General features: G+C 37.6%; 1 protein-coding gene across 1 annotated transcript in view; it reads left to right on the plus strand.

The window, feature by feature from the left end:
* ASXL3 (ASXL transcriptional regulator 3) overlaps positions 1–18,409 on the plus strand; it is a 125,054-nt gene that overhangs the window by 98,206 nt on the left and 8,439 nt on the right. Inside the window, exons 9-10 of the mRNA XM_053956983.1 lie at positions 12,381–12,477; positions 12,946–13,051. Of these exons, the coding sequence (XP_053812958.1) occupies positions 12,381–12,477; positions 12,946–13,051 (203 nt within the window). The remainder of the gene's footprint in view (positions 1–12,380; positions 12,478–12,945; positions 13,052–18,409) is intronic.

Raw genomic sequence — 18,409 nt, forward strand, 5'->3', positions numbered from 1 at the left:
GTTTAAGAAAGGATAGCTTTTTCATCAGCCATGGCATTGTGTAAATGTGTGCATTTTTCTGTTTGAGATGAGCCTCTGAGTGCTCCTTATCTTCAGGCAAAGAAACAATTGCTGTCCTATTGTGTCTGTGGGTTTTTGCAACGCTTGTCTATTTTTTTTTAAATATTCTGCGTCTTCAGCTGCATTACTTCTTTCACATTCCTACATCTGTGTCCTCAAGACCTGAAATCATCAATGCTTTTTACTAAACTTGGTAATTACCTTAGCTATTCACTCCCCTCCTTTTTTTTGCTTCTCTCCAGTATTACACATGCCTCTCTCTGCATATTTCTCTTTCCTTTTTTCATGTGTATCAGAACTCTTGACAAGCTTTTGCTTCTCTTGAAACAAAAGACAGGCAGAGAAGAAAAGGGGAATGGTTGTTGCCCTCAAGGGGATCAGCATGTATGTGGACCTCTTCTACAGGGTGGATTACAGTCTGGTTCAGATTATAGGGGTCAAGGTCAGAGAAGAGGCATGAATTCCATTCAATGGCATGAATACCATTGTGATGTGAGCTTAACAGACCATCCCATCTAACTCAGCACTCATAAGGCTACACCTAGAGTACCTTGCCCAGTTCTAGGACTTTGCCTAGGTAAGAGAAGGGCCAGGACAGTTTTATCAGTGTATATAAAAGGATGTAGCACTACTGGAGGCAGTAGGTACAAACCAAAGGGCAGGAGCTTTCATATGGACATGAAGTAAAACATTTTTTAGTGAGGGCACAGGGTGCCTAGAGAAGTTGTGAGTTCTCCATCCTTGGACATATTAAAAACTAATTGATTTTTATTTCCACCTGAAGTGTGCTATTATAGTTCAATAACACAAACATGTCAATACTTCCAGTGTGGTTCTCTCAGGTCAGGCACATGAATGAAAGGCTTGAACTTAACTTAACTTGATAGGTTATCTATCACATGTACAGGTACTTCCTGTGGATGGGGTTTTGTGCAGCCTAGCCTAGTGGAAGGTGTCTCAGGCAATGGCAGGGGGTTGGAACTAGATAATTTTTTAAGATCCTTTCCAATCTAAACCATTCTTTGATTTACTGTAGGAAAGCGTACTCTGTTTTGTACTGGAAATTATGTAGGTTATTCCATTTCTAGTTTGTAAATCAAATTTGAAAAGAAAATATGGTCATGATTATGGACAGCTCAGCAGAAACATCTGTTCAGTCAACCTTTAAGCAACAACAACACCAGGGAGGCTGCACTAAACGAAATACCCTTTTCATTAAATGAATACTATTAAGTCATCATCTTCAATACTAAGCGTGGCCAGTTCAGTTCAGAAGCTGTGGAAATAACCTAGAGGAGGGCACTAAAATTTGCATGAGCCATAAAAATGTCTAAAGAAAAATGACTGGACATGAGCTTTTTTATCTACCAGAACAAAATTAAAAGTGAAGAGCATCAAATTTAATACAATCAGCTGCTGTATTTCATACAATAGACAACTAACCCATTAAATCTTTTGCATACTAAAAGTTAGTATAGATTGCTGCCAGAGTTCAACTGATATAAATAGAAGATGGGGGATGCATATATATGAGTAGTAGCCACAGTTATATCAAACAGACTGAAATATTTATGGACATTAAAATTTCCTTTTTCAGTCTTATGCCAGCTAAACTAAATAGAAATAGAAAACTTTTATTTGACAGCTTTCCTAGTAAAAGGCTATTATGTGGTCTTTCACAAGCTTTATCTACATGATCTGTTCCTTGCAATTATCAAGGTTAGTTCAGCCTCTGCTTTGATCTGATATTGTTACCATATGGTACCAGTCAGATATGACTAAATGCTGAAAAATACAGCATCTTTGCTTAGCATTGAGTTGTGTAGCAGAAACACTATCATCAGAAATGCAGCCATTGTTTAACAGAACTTGCAGATTTTTTGTGACAACTAGAGCTGCTTTTCCTTTTGACCCAAGCGTATTCACACTCATTCTCTATTACAGACCTGCCAACTGTTAGAGCATCCTTTTAGTTTGGTCCCATTTATCACAATCTCTTTTGAATAATAGTTGTATTAGTGGAAAAATGACTTTTAGATAGGTAACAGCATACTTGAACAGTCAGCAGTATTCTATAGGAAATGGAGAAACTCAATTATTTTCATACTAGAAATACATGTGAGTTCACTTAAAAGTATTTTGCAGATGGATAGAAGTTTAGTTTTATAATTGCCACATTTTATTTAACAAGGAGAACTCTAGCTGTGGATAACTCCTTGACATAATAGGTTCCCAGGTCATTAGCCAAAGTAGTGAACAGGATAATGATTGTTTTTCATTCTTGTAGACAATTTAGGCTTTTATAAGTGCAAGCAGATCTTGTTAGTTTCTGAAGAATGTGTCAGTCAGAACACGAACAGTCCAGAAACTAACAGGAGCACATATAGTAATAAGTCCTGTTTTACTTTTTAGTACCTTGTACTAAAATATCGGTATGGACAAAGTATATAGCCTCATAATACTAGTCTCTGCAGCCATTCAGTATTTCCCAATGACAATTTCTGTCTCTTGGGCTTAATGAGAAATCTCTTCCACTGGGTTGCCACACTTGGCCTCAAGGGAGACATTATCTACCTTGACTTTTAACACAGCTCAAGCTATCAACTGCTAGTAAAAAAGTTGACCATGAATAAGTAAGGGTCCTTCCAGCCATCATGAAGCATAACTGGTAACAGATACAATGGGTTTGTGTTTGAGAATGATGGTTCCAGAAATTGAGTGTAATCTAAGGTTTTGATTGCATGCAGGCAAGCTAAGCCATTATCTTATGAAATCACAGTGTTTCTGAAGGTCACTGTCCAAATGAGGGGCTCTTTCAGATAAGAATTACAAGCTCTGGTCAATTATGTTAGACTGGATAGAGTGATTCCACTGGAAGGGCATGAAGAGGCTAGAAGCCTAGAAGACAATGCAAGGACTGTCTCTTAAGCACCTTTCTTTGAAATTGGAGGTTGGCAATTGGTCAGAAGTTAAATATATGCAAGAGGACTTGTAGTTTTCTTTTTAACGATGTTGTAATAGATGACAATTTGTTACACCATCTTGATGCAGAAAACATGGCAAAAAAGGAAAATTTATCTCATCTTCTTTACACTATGGCAAAATCAACGTCTGCTTTTCTTCATATTGGCTAAAACTTTTTTTGGCTGTTCAGTGGTGGAGAATTCACAGCCTCTCCCAAGGAAATCTAGTGTTCCATTGTTTTCACTGATAGAAAGCTTTTTCCTCGGGGTCTGATCTGAATCTCTCTTGTTGCAATTCTGACTGGTACTCTTTGTTCTTTTTGGCACCTACATGTAGAGTGTGGAGATTGCTGTGTTTTTGTTTCTTTTTCCTGAGAAGAAGCCGATAATAATGCAGTCTTTGTAGACCTAGGGCCTTAAGCCTCATTTCTGTTCTAAGCCTCATTTATCTCCTTTGCATTTTGTATGGGTTCTGAGTTGCTTCAGTCAGAATTGAAAGTATTGCTCCAGCTCAACTGGTAAGTAACACCATGGAGAGCAAAAATAATTTCTCTGCTTTTGCACTGTTTCTAACTTAGAGTGTTGTGCTCACCTTCTTTGTAATTGCAAGGTTGACTTATATTCAGTTTATGAGCAGTCCATCAATACAAGTACTTTTCTACAGAACCATTGCATAGCCACTTAATTTCCTCATTTTGCATTTCTCTAGTTCTGTGTTATACAAGAGTGTCAAACTTTGCATTTGCCACTATTGCAATGCCCTGCTTATCCCTTTTGTTTCCAAAGTAATTCACAAAACCATCAAGAGAATTCTGATGCTCTGTCTACATGCTCTCTGACTGATAGTATTTTCAAATTACTTCCATCTTTGTATCATGCCTCTGAATACACAGACTCCCAGTTGATAATAAATAAACAATAATTCCCTAAGTAAAGAGTTCTGGTGACCTAATTGCAATTTATATATCCTGGCTTTGCTTGAGAAAATATTAAGCAATACTGCATTGTTACGATCAAGATATACAACTTGTGCTGCTTTTCTTCTATCACAAGGCTATTTATACTGTCAGAGAGAAAATGGACTGATCTGATGTAACCCACTCTTGACAAATCTACGTTGGTTGTTGCTCAACTCCTGATTAATTTTCAGGCAGTTGTGTATGGCGTGATACCTTACATGGGTTGGTGGTGGGCTTGACAGTGCTGGGTTAATGGTTGGACTCAATGGTGTTACAGGTCTTTTCCAACCTAAATGATCCTATGATTCTATTTTGTGCTTTAACCATTGCACATATTTTCCAAAGCATGAAGACAGAGCGAAGAAGCAAGGTATTTAAACACAGGTTTCTTTGGTCAACTGAGAGTCTAGCACCTAACTTCTTCAAAGTGTTTAAAGTCCCATAGATTCTGGGTTGTGTCTGCTCAGAATGTGTCCACATCAGTATCTTAGGACAGCCTAGGGTATCACAAAAAAGAATGGGTTGTCTGTGCATAGGCCATGGAGTTCTGAAGCTGACTAAGTCTGTAAGTCCTTAGCTGTTCCTATTCCCTTTTTTAGACATAGGTGATACATATGTGAGATATATATATATATATATATATATATATATATTATATATATATATAACTAGCATGTATAAGTTTGTATTTGTACTCATCATTTCCTCAAAATCCATCTTTTAACAGTTCTGAAATAGATTAGTATCTGGACATTTAACAAATCATCAAGCCCAGATGATTTGAATGCATTTAAGTAATATTTGTTGAGCTCCTTGCCTGTTTAAGGTCAGTTCTGACCCTTTTGCCTTTTGTTGCTGGTATTAATTGTATTAAGCACGCCAGTAGATTTGTGGTGAAGATTCATGCAAAAAAAGATGAAGTTTTAACATTAGCTTTGTCTCTGTATTCCTCTAGTATTCCCCCAGTGTTGCACAGTGTACTTTTTCTTTCATCCTCTTCTTGCTTTTAATGTACTTACAGAATTCTGGAGTTTGATGTGTCCCTTTCCAACTGTGTCTAATTTTGGCCCATTATACCATGTTCTACTGTGGTATTCTTCCTTAGTAAGTTGACCTCGTTTCCATTCCCTACATGCTGTGAGATCAACAGGAAGATCCTAACTAAGACAATGTGGTCTTATTGTACAATGCCCATTACTCCTTTGCAGGAGGCTTTGCACTCCATGTGGTCAGCATTGTTTATTTAAAGAACTGTGACAGTTTTTTTAACTATTTTTCACTAGCACCATGTTCTTCGGGATTCTTCCATCTAATTCTGCATTTAGGAAAGTTTGCCTACTTAAATCACATTTTTAAAATTCTTTTGTCATTTCTTTCTTTTCTTCTTTTTTCACAAACAAGCCTAATCTTTTATATTACTACAGTCATGAATTATCAGATCGTTATTTTGCCACTTAAGTCAAAAATGTCGATTGTCAGCTAAATCTTTCAAGTCCTCCTACATACCATTTGCAGTTCTTGCATTAGTGTTCAGCCATCAGAGACTGAAATAAATGTACCACTTCCATCACATTATCCTCTTCTTTAACCCCTCCTTTTATAAATAAACTTATTTTGGCAGTGGATCACAGAACAGGATTTATTTGAATTTGATTTGCCCATACTATTGGGCTTTGTATATAAATACAGGATTCAGATTCTGAAGAAACAAGCGGGTCTATCTAAAGAGCATGTTCCTTTTCTCCACAAGGGCTGTTCGGAATCACTGCTTACCTATTGCCATATCTCTAAAACTTCTTGGGACATCACCATGTGTTGCAGATGACAATTTGCCATTCTGCCTTTAGCATCTATTAAACCACCACTTCATTATCAGTATATGTCTATCACTGCTGATAGAAATATCAACAGATCCCTAGGTTCCATGATGATTCCTACAGCCTCCTTGTCACTTCTGTTCCACTCAATCTCATGTCTCGATATATTCTTAGGGTGAAGGTGGAGGGACATTATGAACAGTGAAAACAGTAGGTTTTGCAGATATCATACCTACCAACACCTTCCTGAGGTTCATCACACAGTCTCTGTTGTCCTCGTTCCCTCATTTCAGATGATGTAGATCACGTCAATACTCGAGCATAAAGCTCTCTAAAGTGTCTGCCTTCAGAATGTCAGTCACTAAAGTTGCTGCATCTTCAGATGCTCCATCTGCACTGTACAATAATCACAGGTCAATGGAATGCTGGGGCCCAGCACTAGAGAATCAAATTTGTTACAAATTTGTGTTACAAAACAGCAGTGGTGTCTCTTTGCACACATAAATAAAATGTTATGTTTCCTCTGTGTGAGATAAATGCTCCTAAATTTTTCATTTGTAATATTTTGGAATCTTTAATGCAAAAGCATCAAAATGTATTTTCTCATATCTTCCAGCTTTTGTAGAAAATTTCTTTTACATACCTTTGGGAAAGTATGTGAATTATAGGATTGTTCTTCCCCCAGATAAAATATAGAGTTAGTAGCAATTTTTAGAAAGGGTATAAAAAATGAGTGGTACTGGACCCTTCATTTAGATGAATCTTCATTTCCTTTGCTGATTTTTTGATTACTTTTGTATTTGTATTTTTGGTTGGTCGGTTTTGGTTTGTTTGGTATTTTTGTTTTAAGGCTGAGACAATTGGGATGGCTGGGTCTGTAAAAAAGATAGGGGAAAACTTCTTTGCAGGGCCTGTGGCTGTGGGACTGAGGGGTAATGGTTTTAAACTGGAGGAGGTTTGATTCAGATTAGATATAAGGAAGAAAGGTTTTTATAAAAAAACCTAGAACAGGTTGCCCATGGAGGTGGTAGATGCCTCATGCTGGAAACTTTCAAGGTCAGTTTGCATGAGGCTCTGAGACACCTGACCCTCTGATAGTTCAGTGTGTCCCTGCTTATTGCAGAGGGGTTGGACTAGATGACCTTTAAAAGGTCCCTTCCAATTCAAACTATTCTATGATTCTAGTCAAATGGCATGATATTCACACATAAGCTTCCATGTAAGAAATACGGTATGCTACACAAGAGCTGTGTACAGTGGATCATTAGAAATTTTATAAATACGTTAGGAGAATTTTGAATCATTTGAAAGAGATACAGAAATAATAGATTGACTAAGTCCTTGTCTTTCAAGGTTCTAGCCAAAATCAGATAACCTACCACTACACACCTATGCAGTAATTGCTGTATACTTACTAAACACCAATGTGGATCTTCAGGTTGAGCTATAAAAATAACCCCCTGCCTTATTTTCAGAAGAGAATTTTCAGTGGAACTTGGAGGAAAATAATTGAAGTAGTTGTTCTATAAAGGTTGCTCAGTTTGTTCTGATAAGAGTGTTTGACATTTGCTTTGTAATGCAAAATAGATGCTGGGTTTTAACAGATATGTTTTGGGGTTGGGTGGTTTTTTGTTTGCTTTCAATAAAAAAAGGAACTTTCAAAAGCCATTGTGAATTCTGCATGAAAGCATTAATTAGAATACATAATTCTAGCATTGTGCTTAATCAGAAAAACACAGAAATTTAGAGCCCAATAGAATAAAACATAAACTTTCCAAGAAATGTTTGTTGTTCCAGCTCATTAACACACTGTCTCTGTTGGACAGCATTTTTTAAATACCATAAAAATTAACAGTGTATTTAAGAATGGCTTTATTGGCATGTTTCTCCAAATTCTAATTTAAAGCTAGTGGTTAATTGTGCTGTCTTTATCATCAGAGCTTAGAGAAGTGAATACACTCCATGGCTTCAGAATTTCCACTTTAACTTGTTGATTCAGGTGAAAATGCATTCTCCAAGTGAAGTAAGAAAATATTTCAGTGGAAGTTGTTAGCTAACATTATAGAAGGATGACCTCTCAGTCCTTCAAAGTTTAACAGAGCATAAAAGATGTTAGCCTGATTTCACATGACTGGGGTACTGAGAAAAAGCATAAAACATCTTTTTTAGTTTTTTTGTTTCTGATGGACTCTTTCAAAACAACTAGACGTAAAATTGTTTGGGTCTTGTCTGTTCCAACTTGTTCAATCTGTTTTTCACTGTGTAGAAATCTTTAAATGAACTGATAAAGGCAAAATGATTCAACCTTTTGTTAACTTAGTTTGGGTAGTGGTATCTTCTTTCTGCATAGTGCTTTATTCTTTCTATAACATTTTCAAAATTTGTTTCATTTGCTTTATCTCTTTGGCCATTATGAGTTTCTTTAGCATTTTTGTACTCATCCTTTTCTCTTTGAGCTTTTTCTGGTTGAATAAATCCTTCCTGTTCCATTCCCAGCAAATGTTTTCTTTGCTCTCAAATTCCTAAGCAAGTTGGGTGAAGTTACTGGGGCTGCACAACTCTTTATTTCTTCAATTTTTAACATTAGTATCCATATGTGTACCAAGTCTAGATAATGATGTCTACTTTCATACATCCCTCTACAATATTTAAGCCTGAAATGATTCTTTCATGTCATGTTAAAATAGATCATTGTAATCTTCTCCTCTAATTAATTAGTGCGTTTACACGTTCTATATCATTAGATGTTCTCTATGTTTAGATTTTGGTTGTTCTAGCTACATAAATCTTCCATGAATTATGTAGACCTGTGAACACAGACCTCTGGAAAGGCCCTTCTCTGCCAGTTCATCAGTGGCAATGACAACCATGCAGTCAGTCAGTGACTTCATGTTTAGTTTGTTGTTCTCACATTTCTTAATGTACACATCTTTAACATCATCTTTTCTGTCTTGTGGACATAGTTCCCCAGTATTCGTAAGCTGCTGCAGTTCACACCTAAAGTGGTCAGTGAAGTATGCATCTGTTTTTTGAAACAGATCACAAATGGACTGTTATTCCATTGTTAGTTGACCTATAATATTTTTTCTTCTTAGGTAACCAATATAATTCTCCCTTTTTGCTATTCTTTAGGGAGTTTTGTTTCCCCTTCCTTTATTTCCTTTTGCAGATACCTTCTACTTGGCATTTTTCTCTGGTCCACAAGAACTAATGATCTTTACCCATGACGTTGCTAACACTTGCTTTCTGTTCTGATGTTCCAGCCTGTGCTTTTTTCTCAGGTGAACTATTTGAATCACAGATCACATTTGAATTTGTTTGGACCTATTCCTAGCATTTAGTTTGGGGTTCACAGTTCCTTTTTGAAACCTTGTTAAGAAATCTGTACCCAGAAACTTGCCATTTTTTTTCTAAAGTATATTAGCCAACAAAAATAAAAGGTGAGGTAACTCTTCCTGCAAAGCTTGATTTTCTCCTGCCCTTACAACAACAGGGTTACAATGAAGCTAACATTGTTCTTCTTGTATTCACATGGTAATATAATTTGGCAGTCTGTATAATGCTCTTCATTTCTGCAGTCTGGTGAAATAGCTCAATCACACTTGGCTGCAGTTTCAAATTATGTTTAATGCAATCTGATAGTGGATTGCTGCTGACAAGTGGCAATCTCTTTCTACCTATTGTGGTACATTCCAGCTTTGCATGAAATCTAATAGAGGTGTGACCTTTGAATAAGTTGGATAATTTTGCTTATTTAACAGAAAGTTATTGTCCACAAATCATTACTTTCCTATGAGATCTTTTGATCTGGTTGGTGATATGGCTACACTGTTAGTCATCAGCTGAGCCATGGAGTTTTAGGAGGTCCACACCTTTGAGACACAGCCTTCAGTTAAATGTGGTTAATTATTAGAATTTAACGTCTGTATGACTATTTTTTTGCAAAATATTGCCAGGCTTAGAGAAAAAAAATCTTTAATTTAATGAAGATTGGAGTAGAACATATGTTGGCAAGTGAGTTTTTCCATTTCATCTCCTTTTGTGTTGAAACTTAAGGTAGCTTCAACACCTTTCTTAGAGTAACAAGGAGTTGATTGTTTAGTAAGTTGTGATTCTTTTCTTTGTGACTTTGCATCTGATCTTTCTAGAAAATTGTGTAATTGTGCTGGTTTTGACCATATACTGGTTTGTTTGTTCAGGTGAAAGAGGGACTAGTATTTTAAAATCCCTCTTTAATGTATTAATTGTGCAATTTAAGTATTTCTGGCAAAATTCATTTGTGCAGGAAGAAGATAATGTGTCATAGTAGTTTGATTTATACACTAAGTACATGTTTTTTATCGCCTTTCTCACCTCACTGTTTTTATTATCTTGCTGCTTCTGCTGCATGTTTCACTGTTTCTTTTCAGTTTTCCTCTAGCTGCAGCATTAGTCATAGCCTACCTGTAATTAATATGCATGTGTTCCATAACCCACATCATGAGATGTATAGAAATGTTACATATCCAACCCACTTAAACCCAACTTCTATGACATGTTGGCAAAACAATGCCATATAGCAGGAAAGCACAGGCAGCAGTTTTGTAGGTTCATATCTTGCTGAGGAACTCTGTACCATGCACTGTTGCATCCCGGAGTTTGGGTTTAGATGAGGGTTTTTAATTTATGTTAAAATAAGTCAAGTTCTGTAATCCCGCGTTTCCCCCGTGTTGTTCCCCCCCGCGGTTTCTGGCCCCATGTTGCCCGCTGCCGGCTCTTACCCCTGTGCCGCTCCTGTAACCACCCTGCCGTCCGGCCCCGGGAAACCCCGTGCTGGCCGCCCCGAGCCACACGGTCCCGCTCAGCCCAAGGCTCGGTGCCCGCCCCTGCGGGGTTCTCTGGTTGGTCGCTGTTGCTGGCGTCACCGCCACGGCAGCCGCCCCTATTGGCCGGCAGGCCGTGGATCCTCTCGCCCCGCCCCTCCATAAAGCCCTGTCCTGCCGGCAGTCAGGCGCCATTTGCTCCCATGCGAGTGCTGGGAGCGGTCGCGTCTTTCCATCGAACCGTGCCACGTGACCAATAAACCGTTCCTGCCAAGCACGGAGTAAATGGACAAATTCTTTACCTCTTTGCCGGGTCCCTAGCGCACGGTAACAGAGACTGGCCAGCCCACGCGCCCGAGACATGGAGCCGTGTCCGGGAACCCGCGGCAGCAAACCCCGGCAGCACGTGGAAGCTACGCCACAGCCGGGCTCCCAAGAGCCGCGTGCAGCCGGGGAGAGCAAAAACCCACGCCGCAATGCACATATTTTCTTACTGTAATCAAAAGCCTTTAGCAATGCCTGTTTTTCAGAGTCCATGCTAATTGCTATTTCTCTGGTTACTACTTCATATCTTTCTGGTTTACTCCTCTGAGATAATTGTGGGACAGGATGTCAACTAGGCAATGAGTAAATTAACAAAGACTTCTCAAAATAGGGCCTGTATTATCAGTGAAATACAGAGCTCTATGAGTTAACTACACTGAAATATCATTCAGTGTTTCTGGCATGCCTGTGTCTTTCTGGCTCTTGTTGGAAACAGGCACTGAGAACTAGGGGATATTACTTAGCTAAAACATCTATTAATATGGTGGAAAATGTGCTGGATTTTACTGCTAGATTACAAACAGTGTTGTCAAACATTTATCTCTTACTTACCAGGAAGGATGTAAAATAGTGAGAGTCTTTGTTCTAGCAAAATTACTTCTGCTGCTGCTGTTTCCTTTCTTTTTAATTTCTTTTTTTTTTTTACTTCTTTCTGTTTATTATGCTAGAGGTGATATTCATTGCTAATATATTTCATATAATTACCTTTTGCAATTATTAGAATTCTTTCAGAAACAGAAATATCCTCACAAGCCTGACAATATACATTAAGTTTTGTGCTAAAAGACAGCTCAATAGTTGGATTGCTTTTAAAAACTATTGTAGAAAATACTATGATAAAGACTTTTTTAATGTTATCTTATCATTGAATATTTGACAAATGTAGAAAATACAAATAATTCTAATGTTCTTCCACAGATTTCACTTTTGATGCCTATAAAATTATGTGTAGAGCTGTTTTCAGTTTCAGTGATCAGTTCTTTTGTTAAAAACTGCCTGTCATCCGCTCTTTGGCCAATACAGCTTATTAGCTAACACGAGTATTAGGTTTATTTAGAAATACCAAAGTTACTGTCTTCATTGCATTTAATTAATTTGTTTTGTACCATATTATAGGCAGATGCACAAGTACAATAATGATCTTGATTTTTGATTGCATACAATGCCTCTAGACATAGTCTCAAGACAGGGCTGTGATTAAAGCACATCAATCAGTTGTAAACTGAGTTATCATCAGGAACACTTATGACTGAAGAGAGCACATTGATGCTGGATTAGTTCACTTCCATTTACAGTAACGACTAGCATGAAAATGCTGTTTTAGTAGTAGTCATTTTGTATTCTTCCCACTGCCTACACTTCCCCCATTTCTCCTAATTGAAACTCTGTTTTGATGTGATCTTAGCTGACGCTGTTTCTGACACTGTCTTCTGCTACCATTGGCTTATTTTCTAGATGGGGAGCGATGGAGTTTTGCGCCTCAGTAGCTCCGCTCTAAATAACGAGTTCTTCGCATATGCAGCGCAAGGGTGGAAACAGCGACTGGCAGAAGGTAACTGCTTGCTCTCAGGTCTGCCCAAGGTTAATTGTTTTTATGAAGAGCGTCTCTTTTTCTACATTTGAGAAATACTTTTAGAATAGAAACTGTAATAGACCAGTAATTCAGCAAAAGAGCAATTGCCAATTCCATTTTGAATTTAGAGTACATTTTTTCAGCTTGCTGTGGCAGCTTATTTTGACAGTTAAAAAAAACCCAAGTATTTTCATCACTGTCAGCCTTGGAAACATGAATGCATGCAACTAAACCCTGCCAATATACCTTTGAAATACTGATGGTATATAGTAAATTAAATCTTTCTATGTCGCTCTCCCTTTTGGTTTTCATTCATTACATTTGGCATTGTTGGATGATTGTATCAGAAATCACTGTACATCATCATTTTATTCACAATTTATAATTACCTGTATTAAATTAATCCTTGACAACTTTTATTCAATATGTTAAGTATTTGTTTTTTAGGAGAATTTACACCAGAAATGCAGTTGCGCATCAGACAAGAGATTGAAAAGGAAAAGAAAACAGAACCTTGGAAAGAAAAATTCTTTGAAAGGTTTTATGGTGAAAAGTAAGTACTGAAGCAAATAAAAGGATTTTTTATATTTTCTTTTAGGAGGAAATGAAAATATAATTCTATGCTTCACGTAGCATGGTCATATGCTGTAAAACTTAATAATGCAGTTATCAAGAGCAGTCATTCCCCAATATAAGAAGTTGTGGGTAGAATTATAGTCGTGTGTCTGCACTTGCATTACAATTGTGTTTTTAAAGAGTCATAACTCATCCATAAAAATTCATTCCAAAGAGAGCTTAAGACACAAGCATGTGAATATTTTTTAATTATCTTTTAAAAGATAGCATTAGGGCAATTCCTCCCTCCTGCAAAATATAAATACAGCTTCTACAGATGAGAAGACCAGTAGCAATATTTCTGTAATATGTTTTAATTTGTTTTATTTTTTCTAAGCTAGTTGCAGTGTTCCTAAAATCAAATAGAATTTTTGATTTTTTGACTGAGATGTCCCATTGGCCTGAGAAGAATATGTGACATAGAAAAAATGTTAGCTAGAGATAAATGGAAGTGACAATGACTAATTTAATTTTAAAGTGAGATGCAAAGAATAAATAAATACCTTTAACTGACTAAAATTAAATGTAGTATCACTCTAGGTGCACAACTAGGGTGAGTCAGCACAATTTCATTGATGATGATGATACACAATTACACTGATGATGATGACCTTCAGCAGCTGAAGTTCGGTGTTTATCTTCATTTCTTTTAAAAAACAAAATTTAAGGAGATTCACATCTTCTTAAAATCCAAGAATTTTCCTTTTAGAAATTATTTTTAAAAGCTAATTCATCAATACTTAGAATTATTTCTCTGTTCTTAAAAACACTAATTTATTATAAAGTATAAGCTAGCTATTTAGCAATTACTGATTTTTTTCTTTTTATTTAAAAGTATTTTTAAATATATCCCAGAATCACAGAATGGTAAGGTTGGAAGGGGCCACAGTCACTCATCTGGTCCAAACTTTCTGCTCAAACAGGGTCATCCTTGAGCACATGGCAAAGGATTGCATTGAGGCAGTTTTCCAGTGAGGGAGACTCCACACTCTCTGTGGGCAATCCGTTCCAGTGCTCAGTCACTGCATAGTGAAGTTATTCCTCACATTCAAGTGGAATTTCCTGTGCCTCAATTTCTGCCCATTGCCTCTTGTCCTATTGCCTGGCATCACCAAGAAGAGCCCAGCCCCATCCTCTTGACATTCTCCCTTTAGGCACTTACAGAAATTGATGAGGTCTCCTTTCAATTGCCTCATCTCAAGGCTGAAAAGGCCCAGCTCCCTCAGCCTGTCCTCCTAAGAGGGATGCTCCAAGCCCTCAGTCATCTTTGTTGCCCTCCACTGGACCATCTCTAGAAGTTCCATTTCTCTCTTGTACCCAGGAGCCAGAACTGCACACAGCACGCCACCTGTGGCCTCACCAGGGCACAGGAGAGAGGCAGGAGCACCTCCCCCAACCTGCTGGAATGCTCTTCCTAATGCTTCCAGGATACCATTGGCCATCTTGGCCCCAAGGGCACTGCTGGCTCATGGACTGCTCATTGTCCACCATGACCCCATGTCCTTCTCTGCAGAGCTGCTTCCCATCAGGTCACTCCCCAGCCTGTGCTGGTGCCAGGGCTATTCCTCCCCAGGTGCAGGACCCTGCACTTGCCTTTGTTGAATTTCAGACACTTCTCTGCTGATCTCTCTTACCTGTCAGGGTCCTTCTGAAGGGTTGCACAGGCTCTGGTGTTTTGGCCACTTGTCCCAGCTTTGTGTTGTCAGTGATTCTAATGCTGAGAAGGCATCTACCACTTCATCTAAATCATTGATGAATAAGTTAAACTATATTGGGCCCAGTATTGAGCCTTGGGGGACACAACTAATGATGAGCCTCCAAATACACCCTGTGCCACTGATTACAACCCACTGGGATCTGCCATTCAGTCAGTTCTCAATCTATCTCACTGTCTACTCCATCAAATGTATGCATAATACTTAGCAGAAAAATTGTTCAATGGGAACAATCATTACATAAGTTGTCTTCGTTTTGCTGTCAGGTGTTTTTCACTTAAGAAATCCAGGGCACAGGGTTATATGAGGGGAACCCCTCATATAACTTATTATCTTAAAGATTAAAAAAATGATTCTGCAGTAACAGTACTACTTCTCACAATCCCCTGTCTTGGACTACTGGGAAACGTAGTGAAAATGAGGCAAGAAATAGACAGATCCATTTTAGTATTTTGTGCACCCTTGCTAGGTGCTTTCCCTCCAGAGTATTTTTTCTACAGCACTTTATCTTTACATATAATGGAAATACTAGGCTCTTAATGTGTCAGACTGTCTTATTGTAAAATGTTTAATTTCTTAGTAAACAGCTTTGAGACTTCAGTTTTGTCCAGGTATTGATCCTTTTAGTATCAAAAAATTCTATTTAGGTTTTCAGATAAAGAACATAATGGCTTTTCATTATGCATGTCAAGAGTCAGTGACTAACCTTTCATGGAGGAAAGGGCTGTATAAGATACTGGTATAGGGCCATCCACAAGAAGTAGAAGTTTATTACCAGCAATGCAGGAGTTCCTCAGTCAAAAATGACTGTCACAGAATGATGCTCATAATTCTGCAGAGCCAGCAGTCCTGCTGTGCTGGCTGAATGCTGGATACCATGGTGCTTGGCAGATAATTGCTCAGTCTGTGATGATACATGTCATTTGGTTTCATAGGTTTCTGACATCAACATTGTTATGCAAAATGTCATATTCCACATAATTTCCATTTTGACTGAAGTATTGAATCTGGTCCTGCCTGCCCTTTCCCCTGCTTGCATTGTTTCACTTGCTTTCTTCTGCTTGGCTGTTATGTAGGCAGAGGTACTTCACTGACTTAAATACTTTTCCTCATTGTTTACTCATATAATGGTAGCTTTTGCTGTAGCTTCCACCTTGTGTTGGTTCATGGGGCAGTCCTGTGCAGGGACAAGCGCTGGACTCAGGGGATCTTGTGGATCCTTTTCAACTCAGGATATGCTGTGACTCCATGATTCTCTTACCTTTTTTCACTTTGGTTTTTAAACTAGCTTTCAGTATGATTGGGCTATGTTGATTTGACTGAACTAGCAGTTATTTGTAAGCTTCCTCGAGCTGTTTCTCACATGCGCTGTCTGCAAAATGAATCTGTCTTGCAGGCTGACTTGCTCACTTTACATAGAGGTATTTTTGCTCTGACTTAAGTGAATTTGATCTGCTAATATTTCATAAGTAAATTCAAGTTTCACCTTCTGCTTAGGGAAGGACCATTAATAGATGCAGAATCTCTGTAAGCATTTTATACACTCCACAGTTGATGGCAATCAAAGACTTTAGAGTGCTTTTTCCCTGTTAGCTCTAAGCATTGCATCTTGTATTTGCTCTTTTCTGTAACCAGGCTGTTTATCGTGGTACTGTCAGTTGCAGTTTACTTCCATCCATTTTTGTTCTTTTTCCACTTCCTCATATTTGTTCATTTTTCCTCTCTCTGACTTTTTTCAAAATACAAAATCTTATTCTGCAGTTATTTATCTAGGATCAGCTGATGCATGTTGATAGAAATCCACATTCTTCTGGCTTGTTGCCCCAAGATTTCAAGGGTTATACTCTATTATGTCAATATATTATCTCTTTTCTCACTTTTGAGAGTTACATGTCAGGATAGTACTATCAGCTAGATCAGAGCTTTAGTTTTGGGTAGACCTCCTCCAAATTTTATTGCTGATTTAATCCTTTCCTTACTTTGGTTCTTTTTCCCCCCAGTACTATTTATCACAGCACTAGAATATCAGCATTCATATATCCTTGAGTAGCTTTTTGGGTTTATTTACTGGATGACTGAGTGCCCTTACTCTACCAGTTAAATCCTGTCCTTAGCACTTTCATTGAAATCTGCTTGCTGCTGCACTCGTATTTTTGTGCTGTTTTGCAAACTTTGGTGTCTTTTTCTCTAAGGGAGAAGACAGATCAGCTGTTTATTTTGCAATCTGAGATTGCCTTAAACATGCTGATCTTGAGCCTTCTTCTTTAGAAAGCCTTTTTCTTCAGTTTCTTCTCCAACATAGTAGTATTTCCAATATTGAAAAAAATGATTAAGATTCAGTATGTGTTCTGCTGGCCTTAATCTGCTTTATCTTATTTCCCTTAGAGTTCTTTGTCTGCAGTATGGTACTAGAATGTGTGTATTTGTGTAGTGTCCGTGTGACAGTTTCATTCAACTTTATCCTGTCCTTCCTTCCTTTGCTGATTTTCAATCCATGAAGATAACCATCAAGCAGTATCTTTTCATGATGTACCCAGCTAGAGAAAATAGACCATTGATTCAGTTTTCAGTAATGGAGTGGATTTGTTTTCCCTTCCCATTTTCCTGAGATAACTTTGGCTCCTTAACACAAGGAATTTTAGAGGAAGTTACTCAACAAAACCCTGGTAAACTAAGCTTTATTCACCTAAACTTACAACCTGAACTTAGACCATATGGGGAACTTATAGTCTATACAGAAGAAAGACACATATTCTGAAATGCATTCAGTGTGGGAATTGTGAATTTGCTGCTCTGAATTGATCTCTAGAGGATCCTTCCTCAACGTATTGATGCAGAGGGAGACTTTGTTCATTATTAGTGTGTAGTAGTAGGCAATACTAATAATTAAGTATGCTTTTTGGGATGTCAGTTCCAGGCTGGGTTGGTTTGGGTTTTTTTTCTTGTTTTTTTTTTTTTTTTTGTTTTTTTTTTTTTGTTTTTTTTTTTTTTTTTTTTTTTTTTTTTTTTTTTCTGTTTACAGCTCTCACTGTAATACATCTGCTTGGTGTTTTTAAAATGCACAACCACAGATTTTGGTTTTTTATGTGTTCTGTACTTTCATCTGAATAGGCCTTTGTATCTCTATCCTCTGGCTACACACTGACAAGCAATTTTGCTTCTATAGCTTCTGAATATCTTTTATGCTTGCTTGTTTCCATTTTATTCTTTATTTTCTGATTAAATGATAACAGAAATCTGTTTAGTAGATTAGAAGATCCTTAAGACCATGAAATTTCTTTTAAGGCCTCCCACCAAGCTTTTGTGTATTTTCTACTATTACGGAATTGTTGAGGCATAAAGTCAGCTTGGAAAATCTTACTAAAGATGCTGAATTCTGTACTCCCACTGGCCTTAGAAGGAAATGAGGATGTCAGAGCACATACATTTTTTAAAACAACTTTTTTTTTTTTTCATATCTCGCCTTTAGTTTTGTTTGGGGTTTTTTGTGGATTTTTTAATTCTGCTGAAGTAATAAAACTTTATTTAAATTAGTATTTTCAGGATCAAAGGTAAGAAAATCTTCAGAAGCTTGCATAGTA

This window comes from Vidua chalybeata, chromosome 1 (genome assembly GCF_026979565.1).
Source record: "Vidua chalybeata isolate OUT-0048 chromosome 1, bVidCha1 merged haplotype, whole genome shotgun sequence".
NCBI classification, from domain to species: domain Eukaryota; kingdom Metazoa; phylum Chordata; class Aves; order Passeriformes; family Viduidae; genus Vidua; species Vidua chalybeata.